At 39.2% G+C, this 18,086-nt stretch overlaps 1 protein-coding gene across 1 annotated transcript in view; it reads left to right on the forward strand.

Annotated features, from left to right (window-relative positions):
- LOC121518519 (protocadherin Fat 3) overlaps positions 1-18,086 on the forward strand; it is a 119,555-nt gene that overhangs the window by 82,113 nt on the left and 19,356 nt on the right. The window contains exons 41-49 of the mRNA XM_041800868.1: positions 2,582-2,859; positions 2,946-3,508; positions 5,758-5,889; positions 6,054-6,211; positions 6,328-6,574; positions 6,623-6,859; positions 9,248-9,401; positions 10,821-10,977; positions 13,207-13,611. Of these exons, the coding sequence (XP_041656802.1) occupies positions 2,582-2,859; positions 2,946-3,508; positions 5,758-5,889; positions 6,054-6,211; positions 6,328-6,574; positions 6,623-6,859; positions 9,248-9,401; positions 10,821-10,977; positions 13,207-13,611 (2,331 nt within the window). The remainder of the gene's footprint in view (positions 1-2,581; positions 2,860-2,945; positions 3,509-5,757; positions 5,890-6,053; positions 6,212-6,327; positions 6,575-6,622; positions 6,860-9,247; positions 9,402-10,820; positions 10,978-13,206; positions 13,612-18,086) is intronic.

The raw sequence follows: 18,086 nt of genomic DNA on the forward strand, positions 1-18,086 counted from the left end.
ATGCAATGTATAAAGCATGATGAAATGTGTGCTTTGAGGAGCAATATACCTTATTTATGAGTAACTGTTGAGTACAGGTGATTATTTAGCACCTCTTAAAGGTGCATATAATCACTTTAAGTTGATGAAATGTGCTGTGTACCGTGAGATAGCTTCAAGTGGCACTGGAGGTCATCCATCTGTGTTTAGTGCAGTGGACACCTCGAGCTCAATCTCTGCTTATGCACTGCAATAATGGACTGGCTTATGTGTGCACAGGACGGGAACTTTTTAATAAGTTTGGCATGCGATAAATGTTCAAACATCTAATGCCCAGACATTGTTAATAGGTTTGGACACTTTCAAAGCTGTGGTCCTCTACTACTGCATATAAGTACATAGCTTTAGAAATATATGAACTCTAATAATGCTGTTGACCCTCTGCTTTTGCATTCAGAGGCTTTTTGAAAACAGCGGGGTTAATGTGTAGGACGCCCTATTCTTTTTGTCTAGTTCTGGAGACTGTCTTGGATTCATGAGCATGGGTAAAGCACTGTGAGCGGCAGACAAAATTGTGAACTCCATTCTTCCAACACAGCTGGTCATGTAACTCTGCTCTGTCATCTAAATGACTCTTCTGTTCTTAGTTGCATCTCCTTCTTCCTCCTTCATCTACTTTAGTAACGTTTAACCAGAGTAGCTGTACTTTTACTTGAGTACAATACTCTCAAACTTTTCCACCTCATTTGAATACACAGTAGCACAAAACAAGAGAATTAGTCCACATCACTGCAAAGCTGGAGTGTTGATATCTCATGGATAACCATTTCAGAGTTGATTTGAGCTCACAAAGTGTAAATTTAACTCCATTCTGAGTGAAGTCGTCTTTAATGTTGGAGTTACTTGACAGTGTTGATCCAATAGTGTTAGTTCAACTCTGTAGCATCAATTGATCTTAGCTCCTCCCACTGTGATTTCAAATCTGGGGGAATTGTTTTATGTGTGTTTACTTTAGTATTGATGTGGCCTGTAGTTCAGTTATATCTGCCAGGATTCTTCGAGTTAGCACTCCTGCCTGTGACTTTTGGTGTTCCTATATGACGCATAGTGCATATTCTTCATCAGTATGAATTGCCCTCCTATGATGTTGACTCATTGTCTGATTTTCAAGAGTTACTGCAGCTCTGTCATCTTGTAAAAAAATAAAATGTATAAGTGTAGTTTAACTTTATGTAGTGTAGACCAATATAAACACTTAAAGTTTTAAAGTCCCTGTAAAGTGAAATCCAAACGTTGCATCTTAACACACTAATAAGGTTGCTGTAAGGTTGCTGTAAACATGTGAAAACACTGAGGTCTACAGTGCTTAACAAATTTATTAGACCACCTGTCATATTTATCTCAGAGACTATCCAGCATCATGAAATGCTTTAATGCGGACTCTTTCATTTTCAGTGAGCTCTCCAGGTTTTACCATTTCGAACAGGGATGAGGAATTTCAAACTGAATTCACCTTTTTATACCCAAATTTCACTCACTGCGCTTCTCTGAGAAGTCAGAAATGAATCAAGCATAACATTCAAGCACTAAAACTCATTTTTCTGTACAGGAATGCAAGTAAATAACCATAATTTGAAATATTAATCAAGAAATAATAATGTGCTTTACTATTCTTTCAGTTTTTTGTAAATCAGTAAATTTGAAAGAGCTTAAAGAGCTTCTACATATTGGTGTATTAACCATTGCAGAAACATAAAAAAAACGATTTTGGTAATTACCAATGCTTTGGGGCAGCTGTGGCATAAACTTTACTTTGGGTGGTGGTCTAATACATTTGTTAAGCACTGTACGTGTGACTGATTTTTTCAATTTGGACCATTAGGGAGTTGTTCACCTCTTTTCTGCTCAAGTCAGAAGCTTTTTTTTTTTTTTTTTTTTTTTTTGAGAGGTTTGAGTTTTTCATGAGTGGGTAGGGCCCACACCATCCTAGAGCAGATTTGACTGCGCCATATTTCTTTATTCTGAAGCTCACTTTTATAAACTAAAAAATGTTTTTCATGACTGAAACTTGGCCTGGTGGTTCATAACACAGTGGCCTGTCATACAAGAAACCTAAAATACCAAATTTTTTAATCACTTTACAGGGACTTTAAATGTAACTGTTCACGAGTTTAATCAATACTGTCAGTTTGCTGTGTGTTTGACTGTATTATAGAGGTGAGACTTTACCTGAGTAACCTGGTTGGAGATCTGTTCTCTTTCTATCCTTGCCAGTAAGGGAAGACTGATTTTACCGTATAACTCCTCAGGAGCTACTTAGAACTTACTTTAGTCAATTTCAACCAAAGTAAATGTACTTGAACTTAAGTAAGATAGTTTTGTACTTTTTCAACCTGTTTGTCATATGACTGCATACACAGAAAATTTAAGACTAAACAGTGATGATCAGGCATAAATATAATGTTTCACCCTGATGTAAACACAATCTTATTCTGTCACTTTCTTTTAAACATCTCTATGAAATAATCTTTATTCATCTTTCCTGTAACAGCTATACTTTAATACTTCTATCTTCCTATAACTTCTTTTTTTTTAATTTTAGGCAAGTGACTCTGGAAAACCTCGCTTGACCTCCTCTTCCTGGATATTTCTGAGGGTCATTGGTAACAGTCAGTATAAGCCTGTTGTCTCCCCTTTGGAAATCTTTATTGTCATGGTAACAGATACCTTCCCTGGTGGCCCAATTGGTCGGATTTATGCAACCGACCGTGACCCAAATGACGTGCTGTCGTTTACCCAGAAGCCTCAGCCTAAGAGCATGTTTAAGATAAACAGACAGGACGGCAGCATCGTCGCTCTACCAGGCCTGGAACCTGGCAGGTACACACTAAAGCATGCAAACACCCTCTCTGGCACACATACAAAGTCAGAAAAGTGGTTTTAATACTTTCCCCTGTCCTCTTCAGGTACCAGATGAACGCCACTGTGAGTGACGGACGCTTTGCTGTGATAGCTGATGTCTCAGTCCAGGTGGAACAGGTGACAGATGTGCTGCTGCGTAGCGTTCTGAACTTACGCTTCAGCTCCCTGTCCCCAGAGGACCTGTTGGGGCGCTACCTCAACCAAATCAAACTCTTGTTACGGGGGCTAGCTGGCTGGAAATGGTCGCCAGGACAACAGGATCCCCTCCACATACTCAGTGTGCAGCCGGCGGCAGAGGCATCAGGTGTGGACTTGCTGCTGGCCATGGAGAGGCCGGAGACTTCAGGGAGCAGACGCATGGGTGGGTTCTACACCAGGAAAGAGCTGTCTACAAAGCTGGAGGAAGCCGGGGATCGGGGTCAGATTAGAGGCGTCTTAGCTGGAGCGGTGGTGGTGAGCAATATTTGCACTGGGCAACTGGATTGTGGGGAGAAGGTGTGTGAACAGACGCTGGTGATGGAGAGAGGCTCAAGTGTCACCTACAGCACAGAGAGGGTCAGCATGGTGACACCAAGGTTCAGCCGGATAGAGACCTGCACCTGCCCTGGTGAGCACTCACACAATCATGCTTACATATTAAAAAATTGATTGAATGACACATGTAATCTACGTTCAGGTCACTAGAAAGTACTGACATATCAAACAAAGATGCAGACAGCTGGAAACGAGACATGAGTCAAGTATTTTCCTGCTAAGGAAGCTTATTTTACTGGCATTCAGTTTGCTCTATAAACATTTGAGGAAATTACTAAAACAGTACAGAACAACCTGAATTGTTTTGAACTGATTAGGCATTATACGAGGAATGGCTTTTAAATAATGAGAAAGCACTTATGAGGATAAAACCAAATGTTTCACAGTCACACTGAGTGTTATATTTAAAGGTTGGGTTTTCAGGCACAACTGCTGTAAGTTTCAAATAAGTGATTTTGATTGAAGTGCACACGTTTTTGCAAAAGTGTCAGATAATCATTAGCTTAAAAGTTGAGCAAATAGAACCAAACAGCAGCTGAATCTTTTTGTACATTAACTGAGGTGTACAGGGAACATTGCACATCACATGCACGTGTTTGAATGGCACAAAAGATTTTGTGAAGGCCGAGTGGATGTTCTAGGCATTCATACACATCAAAAACTTCTGAAAACATTTACAAAATTGAACAAATCACTCAAAATGATCATCGACTCAATATAACAATTATAGCCGAAATGGTCTCCATTGATAAAGAGGCAGATCGGCAAACTTGCATGAAAATTTGAACATGACCTAAGTGTGTGCCAAAGTTGTCCGAAAACTTCTGACTTCTGATCAAAAGGAAAAATACAAGCATATTTGTGAAATCATTTTGGAACAAATTGAAGAAAACAATTTTTTTTTACCAGTGATTACATGCGATGAAACCTAGATCTTCCAAAATGATCCTGAGACAAAATGGCAGTCAATGCATTGGAAAACACCACTGGATTAAAAAAGCACAACAAAGCAAGTCCAAATTCAAGGCCATGTTGATTGTTTTCTTTAACATTAAGGGTATCATTTTAGAGGAGTGGGTTCCAGAAGGTTCAATGGTGAGTCAACACTATTACAAACAGATTATGGAACAACTGTGAGAAGAAGTCTAAAGAAAAAATGGAAAAATGGTTTCAGTCTTCATCTAGACAACACACCAGCTCACACTGTGCTGTCAGTAAAGCAGTTTCTAACCCAAAAACAAATCACAGTGTTTGATCACCTTCTCTATTCACCTGATCTAACACTGTGTGACTTTTTACTGAGATGAAATCTGAGCTCAAGGGAACACATTTTGAGTCTGTGTCAGAAGTTAAGGAAAGAATAGCAGAGGTTTTGAGACAACTGTCTGAAGAAGACCAATTGCATTGCTTTGATCAGTGGAAGACCTGAATGCAGCAGAGGGGGAGTATATTGAAAGAGAAAGACACTAAAAAATGTTTGTTTAATTAAATTGGATCACTGCATAAGTCTTGTTTTTTAAAAGCTCATGTACTCACTCAGGTCGCCAATGTGTTTATGCACTCTGATATCTCATATTATGTGACGGCATGGGCTCTACCGTCTGTGATTTTTTTCCTCAAATTAGATTATAAATGTATCTGTTGGAGCAAAGGTGGCCTAATGGTTTACGGTGCGCCCCATGTATGCAGTTGGCCCGGGTTTGAATTCGGCCTGTGGAACTGTCCCGCGTGTCTCTCCCCAGCTCTCTCATCCCTGTTTCCGATTCTGTCCACTGTCCTCCGCTATGAATAAAAGCATAAAATGCTTGACACTTTGTCCAAATCAATTGTAAGACAGGACAGTAGCAGAGTGGCAAATGGAAATTGCAAAATACAAAAAGTGCAGATCAACATTTGGACAGCAAGCTTTCTCCGTTAAAGGCTGTAAAATCAGCAATCCATTACCAGCTGTAATAGAATTAATCACAGATCCAAAATCTTTCACATCAAAGGTCAAGTGCTGGCTGAAAGTGAACCAGAGCTGCTGTGTTTTTAAACTTTGTAATTGCTCTGGTTGTACTGTTTATATTACAGTCATGTATTTATGGAATCTGTATGTTCTAAAGCACTGTGCTGTTTCATGTTGCAGAATGTTGTACATGTTAATTAAAGTTGGAGACCTAACTAGAGACAAGAGTTGGAAATAAGCTATAAACTCTCTTTGCAGCACATCAGCTTTGTGCTCTGTAATGAAGCTGTGTTAAACTGCATAGTTCCTATTAAATAGAAAACATTTCAGTTAAATTATTCTGTATTAATCTATGCGTGCCCCTTTACACACAGGGGGGACATGCCCCACTCCTGTGGAGCCCTGTGAGGGTCAGTCCTGTCCAGCAGACATGCAGTGTGTCCGTTCTGGTCCAACAGCGCCATCTGTCTGCCAGTGTAGGACGGAGAAACTAGACGAGTGTGCAGGTATAATATGATCCCTTTTTGTGTTAAAGTTTTGAACACTTCCTTGCATCTGAGTTGAACAACAGTGTTGATCACCATGCTGCAAGATTAGCTAATGTTAGCTGTTCAGCATATTCTGCTTTAATTTTAACTCTGAACTATCTCTTTGTTTCATGACTGTTTAGGCCAGACTTCTCTTAGTTTCTCTGGGAACAGTTACATAAAGTATAGAGTGACAGAGAGTGGTCAGAGCGGAGAGATGAGGCTTGGCCTGAGGATCAGAACACTTCAGAGAAGAGGAGTCATCATGTTCACTCGTGTTAACCCCTGTACCATGCTCAAGGTAGAGACATTGTCATTTCACTTTAGTACATTGTTGTTTAATGCATAATCTGTTCGTGTAAGTGTGTTCTTTTTGATTTGTTTATTTTTAAAAATGCCTTTCTTTCCCATCCACAGATTGAAAGTGGACGACTCTGGTTCCAGCTGGACTGTGACAACACCCTTGGCATTATGGGTATCTCTGGCAGACCAATAAATGATGGTCGCTGGCATGCTGTTGCCTTGGAGCTGACTAGGAACTACACCCTCCTGTCACTCGATGACAGCTATGTGGAGCGCCGCCGAGCAGCTAGAGCCCCTGTAAGACTTTGGCCTCTGGCTCCTGATTCATCCTTCTTCTTTGGCGCCCAAGTGAGGCCACTCAGTGGGCAAATCGAGAAGCCGAGCCCAGGGCCAGGGCGGAACCAGGGAGGGCCGACGCTTGGGGACCGCGGAGCAAGGGGCCAGCCAAGAGCCCAGGACGGCTTCCAGGGCTGCCTGGGCTCGCTGATGCTGAACGGCAACGAGCTGCCACTTCAGAATAAGAGGAGCCGATATGCTGAGATAGCTGGGCTGAACGAGGTCAAGCTAGGCTGCGTGCTTTATCCAGATCCATGTGTCAGTCAGCCGTGCCTCAACGGAGCCATCTGCAGCAGTGTGCCCTCTGGAGGTCTGTTTGGATGACTGTGTGAATGTGTGTGGCTGTTAGTCATCCCGTTGTCTAAATAAATGGCAACAACAACTGCTGATGCATGAACCACATTACTCAGTTTTTAAAGCTTGAGCATCATTTTTAAATCATTTTTACTTATGCATTCAAGAGTGGCCATAACTGTTCTTTACTGCAGAGACAAAGTAAAGAGTCTTGGTCAGACCCTGTAGTTTGTCTTTCATATAAAGGTGACTAGAGTAGCCTTTTTCACTTCAGAAATACTGCCATTATTAGACCAATCCTGTTTTTTAAGAACCCTGAGGCCCTTATTCATGCTTTTGTTTCATTTTGTTTGGATTATTGTACTGTCTCTCTGGCAGGTTTGCCACAGAGGAGTTTTTAAAGTCTGCAGATTTAGAATGCAGCAGCCTGGGCTCTGGCCAGAGCAAGTAAATATGAGCACATAACTCTGGTGCTGGCCTCTCTCTGCATTAGCTTCCTGATCAGGTTAGAGCAGACCTTTGTACTCGGAAGTGTAGTAGAACCTGGAGAGATGGGTATACTCTCAATTTATCCCCTACTTTTGTTAAATGGTCCATCTGGCAAATGATAACTTATCAAGTGTCATAAACAGAAACATGTAAGACCACCTTGTATGTTTTAGTTCACCTAAAACGGACCTTTAGTATTTACATTTTATTACTTAACCTCTGCTAGTTTGGGAATAAGGATAATTTTTTGATCAATAGGTAAAGAAGAGCAGGTTTTTTAATCACCACAGGTACACAGACAACTACATCATTACACATTTTGAGTTAACTCTTCTATACTTCTCAGCAGTGCTAAGGTAAAGCAAGGCACCAGTGTGATCAGATTATTTTTTTGTAACCTTTGCAGTCCTAGGAGAGGGGATATTGAAGTGGGTGCACTCCATATACCTGTGCATACCCTGCACTACACCATTGATCATACTTGTCAGACTTGGTCAACCCTCATGTTCTCCTGAGACCCTGCATGTATGAGAAAATTACATTTTGGCTTCCCTACAATATAGTAATACATTCTGCTGTCATACTTTCAAATAATTTTCAGGAATTTCCAAGGAAATGAAAGTAATTTACTTAGAATGATTGGGGAATTGGCTTTGAAATTATCAAACTTTTGGGGGATATGTTTGTATATTTGTGATAGCTTAATTTTATATTATGGGGGAATTTGAGGAATTAATTTGCATATTTTTAGGAATGCGATTGGAGATTTTAGGGGACATACCCTTTTAAAGTTTCCTAAATTTTCATGGAAATATAAGGGAATTTAAATGTTGGGGGACATAAGCTGTGAAATAGAAGCTCGGGTCTCAGGAGGATATACCTGCTTGTGCTCTGTGCTCCAAAGGAACTGGGCTGAGTCCGTTAAAGATGGTTGGCGAGCAGGTTTCTTCTATTCCTGCACCAGCATTGTAGAATAGTTGACCTGTAGGCATCAGGCTTATGTGTTCAGTCCATGTATTTGAAGCAAAGCTAAAGACCCACTTGTTTACTGATGCATGTGAGTCTTTAGTTGTTTGTTCATTGCGCTGATGTCCTGTCAGAGTTTTGGTATAATTTTAAATGTTTATAAATTTCTAATTGCTCTTACTTGTCAGTTGTTTTTATTTTTAGTATTTAAATTCTTCATTAATTTTAATTTTGTCGACTGAGACTTAAAATGTTTAGCTGCACCATGAGGAAAATGAGACTAAGGCTAGCTAAAGATCAATCTTAGGTGTTGAAAATTGAGAAAAAATGAGGGTTTTTTTTTTTTTGGTCAAAGAGACTAAATCGGGCAAAAATGTTAGTGCTGGACTGTAGGACATGATATATAAGTCATCATTCTCTTTTTAAGTGTTGCTGCTTTCTTTATAATATTGTCAATTAAAGTATGTTTTATTTCACTTTTATAATATGCTGTTGAGTTCAGATAATTTCTCATTTGTAGATATCAATAGAAGTGTGTAGAAGATGAAACTTCCTGTAATTGCTGAAAGGACTTTGAGGTATTACCCAAATATAAGGCAGAGATAGTCAGAATGCCAGCAGCCTTCCAATCATACAAGAACTTTCAAAGTCAGGATTACTGGTAAAAACTGCTGAAAAGGTAACCTGACATGCCAGATGGATTTGTTCACACATTCGCCAGTAGAAAATAAGGAAACGGGCATATCCATCTGCTTTACAAGGTTACTGAAAAGGAGTATTGGCTTAGTCCAGAGTGTTTTTGTTTACAACTCAAAGTTTGTGATACCTATTCTTAATTTTTTGCTGCAGTTTCTAGAAACATACAAAAGGAGGATCAACAAATTATGCATATATTGTTTTTTGATAAAATACTTTTTCATGAGACAAATTTCAAATCTTTCTCCAACAGGCTTCACTTGCAGTTGCAGTGCTGGCTTCACTGGGGGGCGCTGTGAAATTGAAATGACATCCTGCATGCCAAACCCATGCCAGAACGGAGGGGACTGTAAGCCTGTAGGCAGCGCTTTTCTCTGTGGCTGTCCCAGAGGACTCGGTGGACTTATGTAAGATGAAATAGACCACAACACACACTCATACACTCACACACACGCTCGTAAGCCTTAATTACTGATTGTGATGCAGTGTTGATAAATGCTGTGCCCTGTTAACAACGTATGTACACAATAACAGTTAGATAAGCGATGATTCAGGCATATTAACATCTGCCTCTCCGCTTTCACACGCATTAATTCATGAAAGAACCTGTAGGATGCAGAAAACACTTCCACACACATCCAGTTATTAGCCTGCATTAACACCACAGCAGGCAGTGTGTGGTTTTAGTTGTTATTGTGTGAAATAAATGAGTGTTTCTAATTTAATTCGGTATAATTTCTGTTGAAAGCCTATAATCATTCTCCTTGCTTCCTTCTTAATTACAGCTTGGTAATTGCCTTTGAAATAACCTCTGCCTGTGTTGTTGGACTGCAGAGCTGCCACTAGAGGGCAGCTTTTCCTTAGAGAGCAAAGGGTTCAGCTTCTTATGATTCTGATAAAGATGTGCAGTTGGCTTTTGACAAGGATGGATTGAACTAGGTTTTGTTGTTTAAATAGTAAATGAAAAAAACTGATTCAAAGCCAAGCAATAATACAAACAGATTAAAATGATTTCTACAGTAAATGCTTTATTTTTGCCACAAAACTTTTAAATTCTACTTTACTTTAATGAGGATAATTAGCTTGTTTTTCCCTTCTACATAGAATAATTAGTACTATAGCATTACAAATTTATATTGAAGCAATGACACACTAGTAAAAATAGTTAGAAAATTCTATTCCATTTTAAACTGTGTCTTTTAAATCTGATTATAGTGTAATTATGGTAAGCAGTATACACTTCTAAAAGTGTTAATGGCTATTGATCTGCAAACTACACATTTAATGACACATTAAACTTTTGTGGTTTATAACAGAACTTTGTTAGATATGGAACTTCCTGCATGACTCCTTCTCTTGCTTTTTTTTCTTACACTGTGCTAGCTGGTGTGTTGTCAAGTGTTTTGAAATCCCATCAACAAAAAATGATAGAAAACAGAAATAAAGTGTTTTCCATTTCCGTCACAGCAGGGCACCATGTGTACAATGCAGGCTAAGAGCATGTATGTGTCACAAAATTATGTTGGTGATTCATTCCTTCATCTAGAGCGGTTTTGCGCCTGCATGTGTAAGAGTCAGTTCCGGTACGGAGGCACATTTTTTAACACAGGGGCATGTAAATGAAGCTGATAGAGAAATCCGTGAAGATAATCCCTTGATTTAGCAGAAGAAAGGCTCCCTGAAAAGATGATCTCCAAAGTATTTATTTTCCTTCTGTCTTTAAACTCACTATCACCTCTTTCATCTCTTATTCCTCCCTTTCACTTTGATACAATTCATCTCTGCCACTCTCATGCATAGCAATGTATTTTCCTGTGCCTCTGCAGATGTGACGAGGATGTAAATGAGTGCGAGCAGAACGGCTGCAGGAACGGGGGAGAGTGTGTCAACACCTTCGGGTCGTTCTATTGTAACTGCTCCGAGGGCTACGAGGGTCAGAATTGTGATGATGCTACGCCTGGTAATCTGGGAGATGACATGCAGGTAAAGTATGATCAGCACTTGAAAGTGAATTCATGCAGGAGCTAATCTCACAGGATGTACCAAAGTATAATCCAAAAAGTCCTAGTTTTTCAGATTGCTCTTAATAGGACTTGGCATATTCAGTGCAGCTGTTGAGGATTCTGAGTGTGCTCAGGCCTCCCAGGAACGTTTAGTCACCAGTCTGCTGTGTTTGTCTCTGCGTTAGATGAATGAAAGTGTGGTAATTGCTGAGGATGAGACATAATTTTTGAATATTAAAAGTCTTTAAATTATGAATATTCAAAGATATCATGCAGCTGTTATCTTATCTTTAAAAGTATATCTTAAATATATTTTTACTGGCACCTGGTTGCCTCGTAATACTACTATCAAATTTTTGCTGCAGCCCAGCTAAAAGCTGTTAGGTGACAAAACTGTTGCATTACACACTGGAGATGTTAAGTAACTTAATGAAGATCCTCTTGCCTTAGGGTACTTTCCTTAACATTGTTAAGCCAATGATCAATTAAATAACCTTGACATTGTAGGGTAAAATAGATTATTTCTTTGGTTAAAACGAACAGAATCCAGTGCTACATTTTTTAAGCCTGTTAATGGTAATTTTCATTATTTGTTAGCTTCAAGATAACGAACTAAGATTTATCTCCATCTTCATCTTTTCAGCCTGTAGTCATCCTCTGTATTACCTGTTCACTTAGGTGCATTCCTCCTCTCCCACTCTCTGCCACATTAGGGTCTTTTATCATCATTTAATGTTATTAGAAAGCTAATGCAGGTGAATGAGGCTCTGCATGTATTTGCATATGAAGTTAGAAAGTGAGGGGTTGGGGCGCGGTTATTTACATTTTATTTTTAAATAGTTGCTAAGTTTTAGCTTACATTAGAAGTAGTCATACTCTTGACTTTAGGTGCATGCTTTGTATTAAATTTACTGTCAATTGTATACATTGTTGAAAGACTGCTTTTATTCCTACTAAGACAAAAGTTAGATGAAATGTAAACACAAAGGAAAAAGCTTTTGGCTAATTTCATGTTAGCTTTGTCATTTTTGAAGGCATCAGATTCAAGGAGCAAAACTGATCTAGAGCTGCGAGCAGCACTGTAGGGCCCTCACACCCCGGTGTATGTTGGGATGTGTGGCAACCACAGGTGTGATGCCACCGCTGGGTGTATTTACAACCCTGCAGTGTGCTACAGCTCAACAGAGAGATAAGCACTTCGTATATGAGGCAGTACTGTCTGTCAACACCAGGTGGCAGTATGACAAAGCAAGATGCTAACATGTAGTTGTGATTTTGGGGGAACTGATATTTATCATGTGAAATTTAAAAAAGATTGGACATTCTATGTCAGAGGTGTTACTGTTCTCTTACAGTAGGTGGCGCTACAACAAAATGAAAAAATAACATGAATCTGTGTAGGGGCAGACTTTGATCATACATATAAAATATGAATGAAAGTGGATGTTTTATATGAGAGCTATACCAACTTTCTGCCAAATTGGCGAGATATTGGAATGCTTGCCATCGTCAGTGAGGTGTCCTTTAATGAAACGTGTCAGTGTTTGGGACAATTATTAATGGCTTAAATTCACAGTCTGAGCTTGATAGCTTCATTACAGTAAGGGGAAAAAACAAATGACCCAATTGTGTGACTTCTTGTTGCCAGTAGGGGGCTCTTTGATAAGATGTTTGCTTGTGTGATACTGTTATCTTGGCCAAAACTGTAACAAGCACAGAATAATGTTTACAAAGTTAGAACAGGTTATGTATGTTTCAGGGAGGTTTTAGGCATGTTAAGGCTCTTAATTTAGCTATTTATTTGCTGGAAGAATAAGAGAAATAATGATAATTCCTTCAAATTCAGTGGGTCCTTGCTCGAGGTCAGTGCTTTGGGCCCTGATTAAAGTTTGGCTTGACTAGCAGCAGGTAGCAGCACTGGATAACAGACGTTTAGAAAGCAAGAAACCTTATCATTTATTTAAGATTGATATGAGTAAATTACTTGGGGAGGTAGATTGGGATGTTTCCGTCTGGTTTGTAGAGCAGTTGAGGGTCTGGTGTGATATTTATCTAAGATGTTTTAATCATGCTAACAGTTGCAAGGTTATCTCCGAAATATGATGCCCTTTACCAAAATAGAAGTGAATTCTTAACCCGATCTCTTGAGTTTATGTTGCTGTCTCCTACTTTTTATACATATTTTTCTCCTCCTGTCGCCTAGGCGGAGCCGCTGTCTTACATCGGACCAGGAGAGATAATTGGCATTGGCGTCCTTGCCTTTGTCATCATCCTTCTACTGATCCTCTTTATGGCCTTTAGAAAGAAAATCAAATTTAGGAAGGATTCTGACCCGGGCCCAGGGACCATTATGGGTGTGTCAGCTATTTCTACAGAAACCAGCTACATGCTGCACAAAACTGGCGTAGGCGCTGAAGGGATCGAATTTAAAGCAGTGCGGGTGTCAGGGTCACCAGGGGCAACCAGCACTTATGGGGAGGTTGGAGGCTGCACTGGGGGCCCTCCTCAGGTCATGGTGCGCCCAACCACACACTCCCCTTTACCAGGAGGACTCATCAACCAGAGCCTGAGGAGTGGAGATGGCGATAAGACGACCTCCAGTGAGAGCAGTCAGGTATGTAAAGGTGTAAATGGACATTTATTAAAGATAAAAATGGGTCTCCATCTTTTCTGCATCATAAAAATTACCTCACAGTGCAGTGAGACTTTGTTTCAGTTTTAAAGTCATCACTAGAAAATAACTTAATATTGATATTCTCATCCAGTATTGCGCTCATAAAATGAAACAAGATGAAAACTTCAGCAGGTATCAGTTTTATATCTTATCACATCATGACATCAATATTTATTTCAGTACATCTCCAGACTCCTATTTTTGATGACACTGTGTTTCTGTAATTCTATCAGCCATTTTATTGTTTGAAAGAGACACAAGATTAAAGTACCACTTCTACCCGTATTTCATCTTATTCTTCTTTCAAACAGCCATAGGACAATCTGATCCTCTTCACGGACCATTTCCCTCTCTTCAGGGTCGAGCTAGGTTTAGGTGTTATGAAAGATGAGGCAATCAGATATTCCTTACATTAAAACCTTTTCTTTAGAACATGTAGACGAGGCTACATGATACATCTGATGAGCATACTGATTAAATTAATTTAAATATGAAGCCATCATGAGAAATCTTACAACTCTAGTGCACCCTAGTGGTGGTGGTTAAAGATTACTTTGTTAAAGATATCCAACATGGGTAGTCTGAATGAATGGACTTCAAACAATGAATGAATTGCACATTTTCTAGAGGTTAGACAGCATTCCTCTTGTTCATCTCTTCCCTCCCAAAAAGAAACAAAAATATGCTTTTAAGTTTTCCTGAAGAGGTTTAAGCTGGTTATGAATCAATCTGAAAATAATACTGATGACTTCTACTGCCAAAAAAAAAATATATATATATATATATATATATATATATATATGTATATATATATATATGTATATACTGTTTCTCTTTTAGTTACTTGAATTCTTGAAACCACCAAAGATAGGTGACACAGAGGGCAAAAAACAGTACACTGCAGAAGATAATTGTTCGCAGCAGAGATTCTTGATTAATGACACTTATGACTCATAAATACAGCAGGATGGGATTTTTTTTAAAAACACTAATTTCACATGTACAGGTCAACATCTGATGAGACTAAAAATTAGACATACCACTTTGTCCCAAAGGGTTCCAAAATGGAAAATGGACCCACACTAAACTTCTTACAGGGTTTTTTTTTTTTTTTTTTGGTATTGCTCACTCCATTGCAGGGTCAGAGCCAGCAGTGTAAGATAACCAGGGCTTAGCCCAAACTCAGGAGGGTTTGGGGGAATACTCCTCCAAAAAAACATGTTTGCTTTTAAGGCAGTTTTGAGAAGACATTCAAGGCTTAAGCCTTGTTATCCACCGCCTCCCTCCACTTATGCTGCACTAGTGTTTAACTAAAGCACCCAAGTGTATTGTAATAAAAGGGCCTGCCACCTAAAATGTGCTCCTTCAAGTCATTAATTAATTGTTATTTTTTAAGTTCACATGTTAAGTAGATATCTTAAGTCAGATGTAACTGTCTCAAAGTCATTTAGAATCGTGTTGAAGATAACTTATCTCTAGATATTAGTCTGAGGTGTATCAACCCTGGAATTTCATCAAAAGCCTTTACAATATCATGGAAACCTAGGAGAGAGGGAGTAAGACACCCCCTTTCTCCTCCCTACTGTCCCCTATAAGCCACAATATCATTCAGTTTATGCTGCTTTTTAGATTATAAGCTGTAATGTTATAACCGTTCAAAGCAGACTTACCATGAGCTACCGGAGAGTAAAACAATGCTATATAGTCCTGTAGAAATCACAAGTTTGTATGTTATCAACCTTGTTTAAAAAACAAAACAAAAAAAACAAACATGGTTTATTCATGATCGCAGCAAGGCTGCCCTTTAGGGGAGATAAATCGGATAGTTTTCTGGGTCCCAGCCAAAAGGGGCCCATGGAGGTGGGGAAAATCATGGTGCATGGTAATGTTAAACTGCGATTACCATCTTTTATATTTGTCCTGAATAATAACTACTCTTATTAAAAAAACAAAAACTGTATTTATGCTGTTGTAAAATAAAGCTTTTTTCAAAATTTAGATCCCGTGTGGATAGGCACATTGGCTAAAACATTTGAAAAGTAATGTCAGACTTCATTCCTAAGCCGTGATGTGCACAAAGGTCAGGATGGCAGAGAGTAAAGTAAAAGGAACCAAAATAACTTTAAGAGAAAAAAATAATAATTGTGAAAAGTGGCAAAAAATATATATCGTCAAAATGGGTTAAGAGTGGCAAAACCTTGTGAAAAAAGTGATGACAAGTAGTTACAGAGTGGAAAACACACTGGTTCCAAAGAGAAAAAAAATGGAATGAAAGTGGCAAAAATGGGTGGAAATATGGTGAAAAGTGGATAAAAAGTGGCAAGAATGAGTAAACTATGTCAAAAAAAGTGCCAAAAATGGGCAGCTTGAATAGTGAAAATGGGTTATAATGTAGCAAAATAGGTTAAAAGTGGCGAAAATGGGGCAACTGTTAGCCAGGACACTAGTATCAATGCTACTAATCCAACACACATGCATTGATATCGTCAGTAAACACAGACTGGGAAGGTACCATACACTGAGTTTTTCAAGGCCAAGCCAAATCTGTGGGCAGGCCTGATCTCAGTCAACAGCAGTACATTACCAACAATCCTAGAGTGTCACTGTAACAACTCTGATTGGTGGAGCAACGAATTTTGGCAGTCAGCCAGTACCACTAAATCCCTATACATAGGTTTTCATCTGAAAAAGTGTCTGAGGGTTTACTTACACTTTCAAATCACCTAATGACTAGTTCTCTACGTTTCTGATCTTTCTGTAATTTGTTCTGGATAAAGGACTTTAATACCTTTTCTCTCTAGTCCAGTTCTGACCTTTGCAACAGTCAGTAAACACTGGCCCTGAGACCCAAGATTGTAACAGACGTAGAAGAGACTTAGAAGTAATCATTCACTAGAGTTTCAGTTTACATATAGACAATGGACACCAACAACACATGAAAACAGTAATGAATGAATCTTTAAACTACTGATGAATTGTTAGATCATTGTTTTTTTGGCTGACCGCTGAGGTCAGCCCTACACATGGCAATGTCTTTGTCTGAGTAAATAAGTAAGGAAGGAAGGAAGTTACTGTCTGAGTGAGTGATGCTAATTAATAAGCCATAGAATACAGAGTTTGCTTGTACTGAATGCTGGCAGTGATGACTGCCTCCACTGTGGTAACTAGAGCCATACATACAGAGTTGCACTATGGGCATGGTTTACTTGTGCTGAAAGCCCTCTAATGGCTGCCTCCACTGCTCTAAATACCTCAGATATAGCTTTAGCATGGCCTCTGTTTAACCAGAAATGGGCCACGTTTATGTATGACAAAGAATTAAAAACAACCCTATTAGCTTTTCATGTTGGGAAAGATGTTTCACTCTTCTGCTGACCTGCTTTGGCATGACTCTGTGATAGTTGAGGGGAAAAGGTAACTTGTGTACAACTGCTGCTTGGAGCAATTAGCTCTGAATTGGCCACAGTAGCACTTTGTCAAAACTGCACATTTCTTTATTAAAACAAGCAAAGACAGCAACACTAAAAGCTTTCTGTAACAGAAAGGGTGTTTTTGCTCTTCTGTCAACCCGCTTCAGCGTGAGTGTGTGATAGTTAAGGGGGAAAGGGTTGCTTGTTGTGCTTGTATACAATGGCTGCTAGCTGAACGCTAGCTTGGCCTTATCCAGACCTACACATTTCCTCATCACAGTAAGCGCTGAGAGCAACACGGAAATCTTTCTGCAACAGAAAACGATGTTGTCGCTCTTCTGCTGCCCCGCTTTGGCATGATTATATGATAGCTACAGGAAATGGTTTGTTGTTGTATACAGCTAATGACTCTAGCAGGCCTGTCATTAGCTGGGACTGAGCCACAGCGGCACTTTTGTCTGAACCACACATTTACACTGAAATGCATGCTAATATGTTGGTAGTGTAGACATCAGGCTTCTATCTGTTGAGGGAAAAAGTTTCAGAATGCTGGAAAGTTCTGGAAAAACACCAGAACTTTCTCCCCTTAAAGCTCCTCTCTGACCACGGAGGACCAGTGCATCAGCGCTGTGTGTGTGTGGCTCAACCGCTTGAGCCAGGGGTGTGCACTATGTAAAAAAAAAAAAAAAAGGTAAATATTCCCTTAATAGCCAACTATATGTTTATTGGGAACAAATAAATGTTAAAATCTCTGCATTTGAATCGTTAACAGAATGCTACTTAACTGTTTAGCACATCTTTATTTGCAGGGAATATGAGAAATGTGCTGTTTATAGATAATTAACAGATACCAAAAACAATAGGAACACTGAAGTAGAAATTCAGCTTAATTTTATGCACATAAAAACCCTTACACACCTGTCTGAAGAGAATTACAAATGTTTATGAAATCTGCAGCAGTTTTTATTTTATTTAGAATAAGCAATTCATTAACAGTTAATGTTT

This window comes from Cheilinus undulatus, linkage group 12, assembly GCF_018320785.1.
Source record: "Cheilinus undulatus linkage group 12, ASM1832078v1, whole genome shotgun sequence".
NCBI lineage: Eukaryota > Metazoa > Chordata > Actinopteri > Labriformes > Labridae > Cheilinus > Cheilinus undulatus.